Raw genomic sequence first — 11,900 nt, forward strand, 5'->3', positions numbered from 1 at the left:
TTAATCGAGTTCACTAAAGTAAATCCGTTCACCGGTCATGTGATTGCTTGCACCATTATCTAAGTACCAAGTGTCTTTCTCGGTACTGTCTTTGGCATATTCGCTTGGAAACACCTTTTCCTCATTCAACATTACCAACTCTTGTGTAGACTTTTCCATCAGTAAAGCAGCATCATCATCCTCCCTTGCCAAATTAGCTTCACCTTCGGTTCTTTTCAGAGCCCGACAATTGGCTAAAAAGTGACCGAGTGTGTTACAATTGTAACATCTTTTGCCATTTTGATCAGCCTGTTCTGACCTTTGATTATTATTCGAGGGATGTCTACCTCCTCGTCCGCGGCTGCCAAATCTATTGCGACCTCGACCACGACAACGGTGATTGATCGGAGCTGATCCTCGACCTCTGCTGACTTGTTTCGTCTCAGATCTGTGCTTCTCTTGCCACTCAGATCTGGTTAGTAATAACTGACCCAAAGAGTCTTTGGCTGCTCCAACGGGTTTGACACGTTCTTTGTATGCTTTGAGACGCCCGACAATCTCTTCAAACGGCATAATATTCAAGTCAGAATACTGTTCTATTGTAGCAACAATAGGAAGAAATCTGGTTGGTGCAGAAGTCAACAACTTCGTTACTAGCACCTTTTCTTCAATCGTCGTTCCAAGTGTTTGGAACTTGGACACGATCCCACCAATCTTGCTAGCATAATCATCAATGCTATCAGCCTCCTTCATGCTCAATAATTCAAACTCTAGGTTAAAAGTTTGAATCCGAGCCTGTTGTACCCTTTCAGCACCAAGATACCGAACTTTAAGGGCGTTCCACACGTCCTTAGCCTCCTTGTGACATGCAACAAGATGTCTTCCGGCAGCGCCTGGAAGATGAAAGCCCTTGCTTTCTTCCTGACTTTGACATCCACGTCAACTCCTTCAAGTGGTTCTATGGCATCCCATATTCCTTGGGCATCCATGAACGACTCCATCTTGATAGCCCAAGAGGTATAGTTCATTGTAATTAGTAACGGACATTGGTACGATGTTGTTCCCCCAACTTCTCTGATTGTAGCAGCTGCTGTAACTGAGTTTCGATCTGCGGTGGTACTGCTGCTGCTTGAATCAGCCATACGGGCTGCTGGTCAGATTCGTTTTTTTATCAGATTTTGGGCTGGAACAGGGGTTATGGTTGGTAAACAGGCCGACACCTTCGACCTATGTGATTGGCGGTGGCTGTAGTGTTTTTCTGGACCAGTTTAACAACTGGTTGGATCAATGAGCAAGGCTCTGATACTAATTGTTGGTCACAATTGGATCTTGAACTAGAAAAACAAAACAGAAAATATGGTCCAGATTTCTACTAACTTTTGTAGTTGTATTTCTTATAAAAATTGATTTGTAGTAGTGGTAGTGGTAGTGGTAGTACATAATCAAAGAAACAAACCCCTCTATTTATAGAGTGGGAAACACAAAACTACTTGACACACAAGTTGGTCTTACACCTTATCCTACCCACTTGTTATCTTCTACAGATTTACTTAAGCAAGCAACCTGAATTTTCAGTCCAATTGTCTTGCAACTTGTTTTATCTTTTCTACTAAACTTTAACCCAAAGTTAAATATGAAAACTGTTTTTACCGGTTGATAAAAACCGAATTGAACAGTAATACAGAATCAACTAGCATTCATCTACATAAGACAATGGGTTGGGTGCTTAGAATTTTCGTCCTTAGGTTGTTGGCTACTTGGCTCAATGGTAGAGACAATCTACACCCAAAAACACTTGGGTTCGACTATTAGGAAAGTAAAAGAAATTTACCTTTGGTAGGATGGACCGGGCAAAGTTGCTATTCTTTCTTTCGTTTGTTTTGATTGCCTTGTATACTTTTATGAATGTGCATGTGAGCATGTCTGGGATCCAAATTTATTTCATGTGAATAGGTTATGTTTTATATGTACTTTTGTGTCTAGTTTCAGCATCTTGATGACAGTTGCCTTAACTAAAATTATTTTTCATCATTTATTGTTACCGTAGAAGCTATCGAAAATTAATAAATGCTGTATTGTTCAATTGCACACACAGATAGATGAAAAACATATTTTTCTTCATGGCTCCAGGCTCCTTAATAGGGAAGGAGGGTATTCATTTTTTCTATACCAACGTCAGATATACATCCCTTGGTAACCATCCTGAATGCATATGATAATAGGGGTGAACAATAATCGAACAATTAACCGAAACTAAATCGAAAACCAAAGAAATCGAACCAAAATTAACCGAAAACTGAATCAACTAAAAATCGATTAACCGAAAATTGGTTATCCGTTATTTTTTGTACCATCGGTTACCCGAAACTAGCCGGAAAAGATTAATTAGTGACATATATTAATTTAATTTATTTCGAATGACGGTGACTTTAAGTTGCAATAATTCTCTTATGAAACTGACTTTGGTAATTAGCTCCTCACATGTTAAAATTGGAATTTTGAAGCTAGAGTTCATGAGTAATCCTTATAATTTGGAACTAATATGTATAACCTAATTGTTTATATCATTCAATTTGGGTTTAATTAAAGTAAATTCTTAACAAAGTTAAAAAAATAATTTAGTCCATGTTAAAAGTTTTGGTTTAGCGGTTAATTAACCTAACCAAACTAAATCAACCACTAATAACCGATTAACTGAAACCATTTTAACCAAATCAAACGGTTATTGTTTTAAATAACCAAAGTGTGCAATTATGGTTTCAATTATCACCATTTACCTAACTAACCCGGCTTGATATTCATTTTTTTTTATTCCTAGTCATTCCAACACCAATTATTTAAATAATAAAAAAACTAATATAAATTGCTTAAAAGATACAAACTACTGAAACCCAAACAAATAAAATTCACAAAATAACTATAAAACATTAAAAAAATTAAAAACAAAAAACTAGTAGTCTTAACTACAACGTACAATAAATAAAAAGCATTAAAAAAAACTAATCGTCTAAATTACGTATGTTGGTGTTCGCAATTTGTTCCACGCAAATTGAAGGTTATTGTGGGTTTCTTGGCAATGCAATTCCATAACTATAGCACCGGTTGCTTCTCTATTTGTTAGAAGTTCAATTTGGCAATGCAAACGTCCATTATATTTCCGGTTTTGAAAGGATACATTGCCCACGCAGAAAGTGAAACTATACCCCCAAAAAAACTTTTAAGACATCAAAAGCCCGTTACATCTTTTCTTGCCGTTTCATGTGCTATCAGAACCTTTTTTTTTTTTTTGCTTATCATCATGTGGATAGTAAACATCACAATAGTTGTCCAACTAGCTATATCCCATCAGTAATATGTACTGTATTCTGTTTAGGCTGTCAGGTATGGTTTAGTGAGGAAGGAAAATGATCTAACGTGGCTGGTGATCTGGCTCCCCTCAAGCGAGGGGTCTCATTTGGAACAACCCCTCCCTTTTTTCCCTCATGCATGACCTGAGCATAGTGAGGGCGCTCAGTATCATCATGCATTCATTGTCTTTCTTTTTTGACCGTTCCAACAGTCATTTTTTTTAAAATTATTTAATATCTATATTATAAATACATATATTAACCAATTTCAAACCCATACAACCTATTTCAACCAATTTCAAAACCCATTTCAACCTATTTCAACCATTCTAAACTCTTCTACAAATTCCTATGCAACCCACCCAAAATGGATCCCAACTTTAACCGGAGGTATCGCAAGGTGTGGTTTTAGCTTTTGACGAATGGCTCAAGTATAATGCATACCTCCAGCAACAAGGCATTTCAACTCAAGCCCTTCATACCGATGACAATGTTCAAGAGGTGGTGCCGGAAACCCAACCCGAAACCCTTCATACCGCATACCTCCAACAAGGCATTCAACTCAAACCTTTCATACTGATGACGATGTTCAAGAGGTGGTGCCGGAAACCCAACCTGAAACCGAACCCGTGAAAAAGAAGAAGTTGAAAAGGCGGGCCCCTAAAGAAACCCAACCCGAAACCGTTGAACCTCCGGTTCTAGAAAAGGTTATCATGTGGAACACTATCGATTTCATCGCTTTGGCAAGATCTTGGGTTTGCGAAAGCGAGAATGCGTCAAAGGGTATTGTTTACTTTTTTTAACGATCTCAGTTGTTTAAATTTGTTTACATTTACATTTTATTTATATGTTATTAGGTAACATTCAAACAGGACCGATTTTTTGGAAGGCCGTCACTCTCAAATATCATGAAATTTTACAACTCTTGGCGTATCGGACACATGATTCCATAAACAGAAAATGGAGGGAGATGAATAAACAGGTAGGATTGGTTAACAATCTTCACATCAACGCCAAGGATAATCCAAAGAGTGGTAGTAATGACGCCGATATTTACAAGTTGGCAAACGATCAATATGTTACCAAACATAAGCATGTCTTTCCCTACCCACAAGTCGGGGTGCAAACGAGCCGAGCTCCCCGCGAGCTACTCGAGATCAGCTCGTTAAAAGCCCGATCGAACCGAGCGTAATCGAGCTCGTGCCTAAAAGCAAGCTCGCTTAATAATCGAGCCCGAGCCCAGGCTTCACTTGTCGAGCTCGAGCAGGCTCGCGAGCCTAAACGAGCCTGTCATATCTATAATTTTTTAAAATATATATTAAATAATAATGAATTGATATATATAATGTTATGAAAAAAATAAAAATAAAGAACTAAATAATATATATTTTTTATACATAAAATTATAATAGAAAAAGATATATAAAAATAATTATAATTATGTAAAAAAGCATTAAAAAAACCTAATTGTCTAAACTACGTATGTTGGTGTTCGCAATTTGTTCCATGCAAATTGAAGGTTATTATGGGTTTCCTGGCAATGCAATTTCATAACAATAGCACCGGTTGCTTCTCTATTTGTTAGAAGTTCGCAATTTCATAACAATAGCACTGGTTGCTTCTCTATTTGTTAGAAGTTCGATTTGGCAATGCAAACGTCCATTATATTTCCAGTTTTGAAAGGACACATTGCTCACGCCGAAAGTCAAACTATACCCCCAAAAAAACTTTTAAGACATCAGAAGCCCGTTACATCTTTTCTTACCGTTTCATGTGCTATCTGAACCTTTTTTTTTTTTGCTTATCATCATGTGTATAGTAAACGTCACACTAGTTGTTTAACTAGCTATATCCCGTCAATAAGATGTATTGTATTTTGTTTAGGCTGTCCAGTATGGTCTAGTGAGGGAGGAAAATGGTCCGACGTGGCTGCTGATCTGACTCCCCTCACGCGAGGGGTCTCATTTGGAACAACCCCCCCCCCCCTCCTTCCCACATGCATGACCTGAGCATACTGAGGACGCTCAATATCGTCACGCACTCATTGTCTTTCTTTATTGACCGTTCCAACGGTCAACATTTTTTGAAAAAAAAGGTTTATTTAATATCTATTTTATAAATACATATATTAACCCATTTCAGACCCATTTCAACCTATTTCAACCCATTTCAACCTATTTCGAACATTCTAAACTCTTCTACAAATTCCTAGGCACCCCAAAATGGATCCCAACTTTAACCGGAGGTCTCGCAAGGTGCGGTTTTAGCTTTTGACAAATGGCTCAACTGTAAAGCATACTTCCAATAACAAGGCATTTCAACTCAAACCCTTCATACCGATGATGATGTTCGAGAGGTGGTGCCGGAAAACCAACCCGAAATCGAACCCGCGTAAAAGAAGAAGTTGAAAAGGGAGGCCTCTAAAGAAACCCAACCCGAAACCGTTGAACCTCCGGTTTGAGAAAAGGTTACAATGTGGAACACTATCGATTTCATCGCTTTGGCAAGATCTTGGGTTTGCGAAAGCGGGAATGCGTCAAAGGGTATTGTTTACTTTTTTTAACGATCTCAGTTGTTTATATTTGTTTACATTTACATTTTATTTATATGTTATTAGGTAACATTCAAACGGGCCCCATTTTTTGGAAGGCCATTGAAGAAACGTGGATCTACTCACTGGTAGCAGATCTACTTTCCTCGGGTTTTGATTGTACTATTTCACCGATGGTTCTTCTGGATCTGTGTTCTTCCACCTACAAAATGAACAACGCCGTTAACTTACCCCTCAGAAAGGGACAGAGGGGTCCTCTTTGGGGTAACCCTCCGGCGTGAGAATAAGTATGTGTAGGAGAAGATAATAATGTGAGAGTAAGGAAATCTCTTGAGAGTATTGCTTAATAGCTGAATACTGTATGATTGTGTGACTGTGTGTTTGTATGTAACTGACTGTGAGTGAATGTAATTCAATATGATTGAATGTGATATCACTGCCTGTAACTGTCAATGATTGAGTATGAATGTCTCCATCAAAGTGGAGTTGATGCTGTATTTATAGTGCTAGGGTTTCCACTGATTGGGCTCAGCCTCGTTGGCCTCCTCCAATCGCACTACGCCACGTGTCCTCTGGGACACCTGGCGCTTTCTCGTTGGTTGTAATCACGTGGTAGCACATGTGTCATGCTGAGTTGTCGACCTTTCATTTGGCAGCTGTCAACATCAGCATATCCTTATTCCTTAAAAAGATGCCTTCTGGAAGGTTGTCTGACGTGCACAATCAAGGTTGCCCTAATCCTGATTTGGATAAGGACGAGGTTGATTATGTGCATGTGTGATATGCGCCCATCCTGAGGATGCGCGAGGTCTTCTCTTTATTCTCACGCACAGATATTTCATGCGCAGATATGATATGCACGAGCATGTGATATGCGCCGCGCGCTGATGCGCTGCGCGCATATGTGATGCGCGAGCATATGTGTGCCTGGGCGATGTTTTGTATGCGCCATGCGCATAGGTTTTGGCTTTGTGCCTTGATAATATCTTTGATTTCTAATGTCTTGTATATATCTTGTGGGTTGACCCGCCCCGCTCGATGTTGAGGCGGGTACATACCTCTTCAAGCCCCCCCAGTCTAATGTGTGTCTTATCTCGCGCTAGCGCGGTAAGATAGATATTAGACTTACTGATTTGGTCTTTTTAATGGGGTTTTGTCGTTTTATTGGTTGTTTCCATCTTTGCGCGAAGTTCTATCCATTTGTTTGAAACGAAGTGTCCAAACACGTGGTTGGTTGGTGGTGACGTGCGCCGGAAACGTGTCAGACGTTTCGTGTGCTCGAGGTGCTACAGTTGCCTTTCATGTCCCCTCGCACAGCTGTCTGGAACACGTGTCGCGCTCGCATTGGTTTGTACCTGCGAGTGGGGGCGCGTCTCTGCTCCGTGGCAGTGCCGTTACGTTTTTATGTCCCCTCAACAGTGTTAGGGACACGTGCCGCGCCCTCGTTGGCTTACACCTGCGAGTGGGGGCGCGTGAAATCCGATCAGTTGCCCAATTTCTCTCTCCTGGGCCTATAAAAGCAGGCCCTTAGGAAAAATTTTTATCTTCATCTTCATTGTTTTAGTTTTCAAAGCTTCTGTCTTTCCGATTTTCTGGTTATTTCTTCCAGATACCCTGTTATCTGTTGCTGTTGTTATTGTATGTCTGATAGCTCAGACTCCTCTAACCCCTCCATCACCTCTATTGCCTCTCGAAGACGCCGTGTGAAATCTGTGGTGATGTCGACATTGAAGCAAAAGGGCAAGGGGAAGAGGGTTGTTGAGACCACATCGGAAGAAGTAGGGAGGACCAAGGCCACGAAAAGGTGGAATGAAATCCCCTGCAAACTGAGGCAGGCCGATCTCGACAGCCTCATCTCGTCACAGGGTTTTCTCCCTGTGTTTGGCTGCATGTTGCCTGTGGCCGGGCAAACGGCGGCGGACCCGCCTCCCGGCTATATTTCACTGTACACCCATTTTTTCACCCACTGCAACCTTCGTCTTCCGATGACAAGGTTTGTAGGCGCGGTGTTACGTTTTTTCGGGATACATATATCCCAAGTCCATCCGTTTGGACTTGTGCGCATGACTCATTTCGAGTTCATGTGCAAATCACAGCGCGAGGAGCCCACCCCTCGTCGCTTTCAATTTTTTTACAAGCCCAAGATCCAAGATTCTTGGATCTCCTTTATTCCTCGCAGTCAGAAGGTTAAGTGCAGCACCGTGTCATTCAAGAGCCTTCATGACTGGTCTGAGAGGTTCTTCTACATCAGGGCTGGTGTAATCCCCATCCGCATGACGATGCGCGCAATCGATTCTGCGCCCGCGGATGCGGATGTTATTAAGAACCCAACCGGCGCCTGGGTTAAGAAGCTGACCGCCGAACCATCCCCCGCCAAGAAAATTCGCGAGGAGGCGCTGGTGGGGGTCGGCATGAGTAAGCTGTGGGCCGACAGCGCGGCGGAGCCTGTCATCCAAGTGGACGGCTTGCGTAAGTTATCGCATTGCTTTATTTCCGCGCTAATAAAATTTGCCTTTGCTGATATTATTTGTCTTGTTTTTGCGCAGTAACCAAGGAGTTTGTCCACGCCGCCTACGACGATCAAGTGGAGGGTGGCTCCGTCCCGCTGGGCGCTGGGGAGGTGGGCTTCCCAGATCGCTTCGATGACATGTTCATCCCTGTGGATCTGGAATTTGACTTTGATAACGACGCGCCTGGTAAGCCTTCGCACTTATGCTTATTCCTTTAGAATACCCAAGTTTATTAATAGTTCTGTTGCTTGTATTTGCAGATGCGCTCGAAAACTACGAGCTGGAGCTCGCGGAAGAGGAGGAGGAGGAAGAAGAGGAGGCGCCCGTACTGAAGCGCAAAGCTAAGGGGAAATCTGGCGCAGGGGGCAGTAAGAGACAGAAGAAAGATGACACCCCTGTCGCTCATCCCCATGCTCAAACGAAGGGACCTGAGGAAACCCAGGTGTTTACCACCAAGGTTTCTTTAGCTTCCCTGCCTGTGAAAGTGGGCAGACCTCCTGTCCACTTGAGGTATGGTGGCGTGACCTCCTCCCTTCGCGCGGCTGAAGAGAGAAGCAGTGTCGCGCCTGCGAAAGGTATACTTTGCTTACCCATAATTCTGATTGAATTTTTATTACATCTTTTCGCATTTAAATGTTTGCAGGACCGGCGACGGTAGCAGATCAGCCTCAGGCGCAACAAGGTGCTGAGGCTGCGCCGGGGGCTGCTTCGAAGTCCCCTGTTCTACCCTCAGAAAAGGGTAGAATGAACTTTATGGCGATGTTCAGCGCGCGAACAGAATTGCGCGAAGGTATGTTTTGCGCCATTGTCTTCTGAATTTTTTGTTTTGATCAAATCATAAACCCTTTTTTGTTGTTGATTTATTCATAGGAGTTGTAGCTGGCGTACAAGCTGCTGGTGACACTCCTGGCGCCGTTGCCGGCGCCGCTGGTTCTGGTCCTGCTCCTGCTAGTGCTGAGTCTCCCCTTATTGGGATTACAAAGGAGCAGGAAGCCGTATTGCGCGCCGAACTGGCGGCGTCGAGACCTCCCTCGCCTCCTCCTACGCGCAGCCCTCTCCGCGAGGCTGGTTTGGGGCCCTCCAGGTCGCAGAAGAAGAGGCCGATTGAAGAAGATGAGGAGGATGAGGGAGCTCAAGCTGAAGACTCCTTCGGAGTCCGTGCCAGCCCTGCGATGCCACAAGACTTCGCAGCGCATACTTCTGGTGGGGCTGGCGCTGACTTTTCTGCTTCATCCCCGCAGGTATGTTTTAATTTATTGCTCCGCTGCGCGTACTTCCATATAAGTATGTTTTTATGACTTAGAACATTTCTTGTGTTTTGCAGGAAGGTGACCACGTTTACCGCCCGAGATGGAATATTAATGAAGACAGTTCCTTCCAATCCATGGGTGTATGCGAGGACTTCTGGGCTCATGCCGTGCCTCCTACTGAAAGGAGGTATCAGGAGGGGCGCACTCGCGCTGACTTGCTCAACGATCACATTTTCGCTGGGTCGGCCTTCTTTTCTGCCTCCCAAGAGCTTCATCGTGATTATATTAAAGTACGCGATGCTCTTGTGGAAGCCTAGCAAGAGGCTAAGGTGGCTGCCTGGTACCTTTCTGATGCTCGCGCACGAGCTGAGAAACTCCAGGCGGAGCTCAGCGAAAACCGAGCAAGTGCCAACACCGCCTTTATTAAGCGCGGGCATGAGCTCCAAGCTGCGCGGCAGAAGCAGCAGGTGGCGGAGGCCGAAGTTGCCAAGTACGCGCGGAGAGTGCGTGACTTTGAACTGGAGGCAGAGGCGCGTGACCAAGCTATCGTCCAGAGTATCACTGAGAAATCATCACTGGAGAGCGAGGTCGCGCGCCTGAAGAAGTATTTGGCGGCCGCGCAGGCCGATAGAGATGAGGCCTTGGCGACGGCAGCGTCCAGCCGGGAAGCACTTGCTGCTGCGCAGGCGGAGAAAGAAGAAATTTTGGCGGCAGCAGCGTCTGATAAAGAGGAGCTAAAAAAGACCAAGGAAACTGTTGAGTTATTAAACTCCCAGGTTCCTGCCCTCGAGACGTCTGTTGCTGGCCTCGCGCAGGATCGCCAATGGCTGGTGTCACTGGGCATGACTCGTTGCGCTTTGGCGATGAAATATTCTAGCGAGTTTCAGGCCCTTGTGATGGACTGCAATGCTGCCGCGCGCTTGGTCGGTCGAGCTGAAGGGTTTACAGATGGTTACGAATATGGGATGTTGAAGAAGAACCCATCCGAGTACCCTTACAAGAGCGACGCGGCATGCGCGGACATGGCCGCGGTGGGGGAGAAGTATATGAATACTCCCATCCCCATCCTTGTGCAGGTACCTTGACCTTAATGAGTTTTTCTTGATTAATTTTCCAAGTGTTTTGTACTCAATACTTTTCTAATGATTTGCAGATAGCTGCGCTTGCTGACCAGCCCGACCTCGGCGCGCTAAAGAAGTTGCTCGATGAATGCGAGGGGGCTGGTGGCGATGTTGGTGGCGCGGGGGATGTTGCCCCTGCCAGCGGCTCTGGCGCGGCGAAAGAATCTGCTCCTGACACCGTCGTGATAGAAGACTCCATTGAGGAGGAAGAACTTGACTATGGTCAGTTTGGAGATGAGGAGCGGGCCGCGTCAGATGCTGCGGGAGATGATGAGGGTGATGAAGTGGCTGACGTCGACGTGGAGACTTGAGAAGCCCTTCATCTTTCTAATTTTTTTTTTTTGTTTTTTGTTATACTTGTAATTTGTAACTCATCACACTTGTAAATTTCAATGCTATGGAATGAAATTTGTTTTCCCTTTTTCACATCTTGCGCATTTCCATTCATCTCTTCATGTTTGCTTGTATAGATATAAGATATGCTTGCACGTTAAAATAAGAACAAGGTTGTAAGGAAATTATTTACTTAACCATAGTCCTATTTTGTAAGTGGTTTCGCAGTATCTTGTTTATGCTGACACGCGCGATGACTTTTCACTATTCCTTTTTTGCGCGTCCTTGTCGCGCGTTTTTTATATGGAATTATGAGTTTTAGCCATTACATGTCAGCATGTGTTACTCAGATATCCACTATGATTCCGCGCGCTACCTCGACCTGAGACCTTAACAACTATGATTTGGCATGTACTTTGCCTTAGTTGTGTTTAGGGATTTTTATGATCAGGCTGCGCGGGATGTAAGATGGATGTTTGTGAGTGTTTTGAGCTAAGGCTCTTTGTTTTGGGCTAAGGCCCTGACGTTTTTAGAGTTAAGACTCGTTAACGCGTTTGAGCTAGGGCTCGCGCATGTATGTTTTACTTCGTTTTATTTTGTTTTGAAGTCAATATAGTGTTGTCATATTGCTCCAAATTAATAAAGGAAGTGTGAAACATGTATGCAAAGGTAATAGAACAAATATTGAAAGATAGCGCGAATCATCATTCATGATGGCTTAAAAGCCTTGATTACATATTTGAAATTTTACATGAAGCATTTTCTAAGCTGTGCTGCGTTCCACGCGCGCGGTATCTTTTTTCCATTCA

General features: G+C 43.6%; 1 protein-coding gene across 1 annotated transcript; it reads right to left on the bottom strand.

Annotated features, from left to right (window-relative positions):
• Positions 1–732, bottom strand: LOC143567978 (uncharacterized). The gene has a single exon (XM_077054249.1). It carries the CDS (start codon positions 730–732, stop codon positions 1–3), a length of 732 nt encoding a protein of 243 aa, XP_076910364.1.
• Positions 733–11,900: the final 11,168 nt, after the last annotated feature.

This window comes from Bidens hawaiensis, unplaced genomic scaffold (assembly GCF_021521415.1).
Source record: "Bidens hawaiensis isolate Kalapana, Puna unplaced genomic scaffold, B.hawaiensis_p1.1 tig00023787_1, whole genome shotgun sequence".
In the NCBI taxonomy this organism is placed as follows: domain Eukaryota; kingdom Viridiplantae; phylum Streptophyta; class Magnoliopsida; order Asterales; family Asteraceae; genus Bidens; species Bidens hawaiensis.

What these genes read in the sequence shown, in the direction of transcription:
- LOC143567978 (XM_077054249.1), bottom strand. Translation starts at nt 732, where the DNA reads ATGAAGGAGGCTGATAGCATTGATGATTATGCTAGCAAGATTGGTGGG.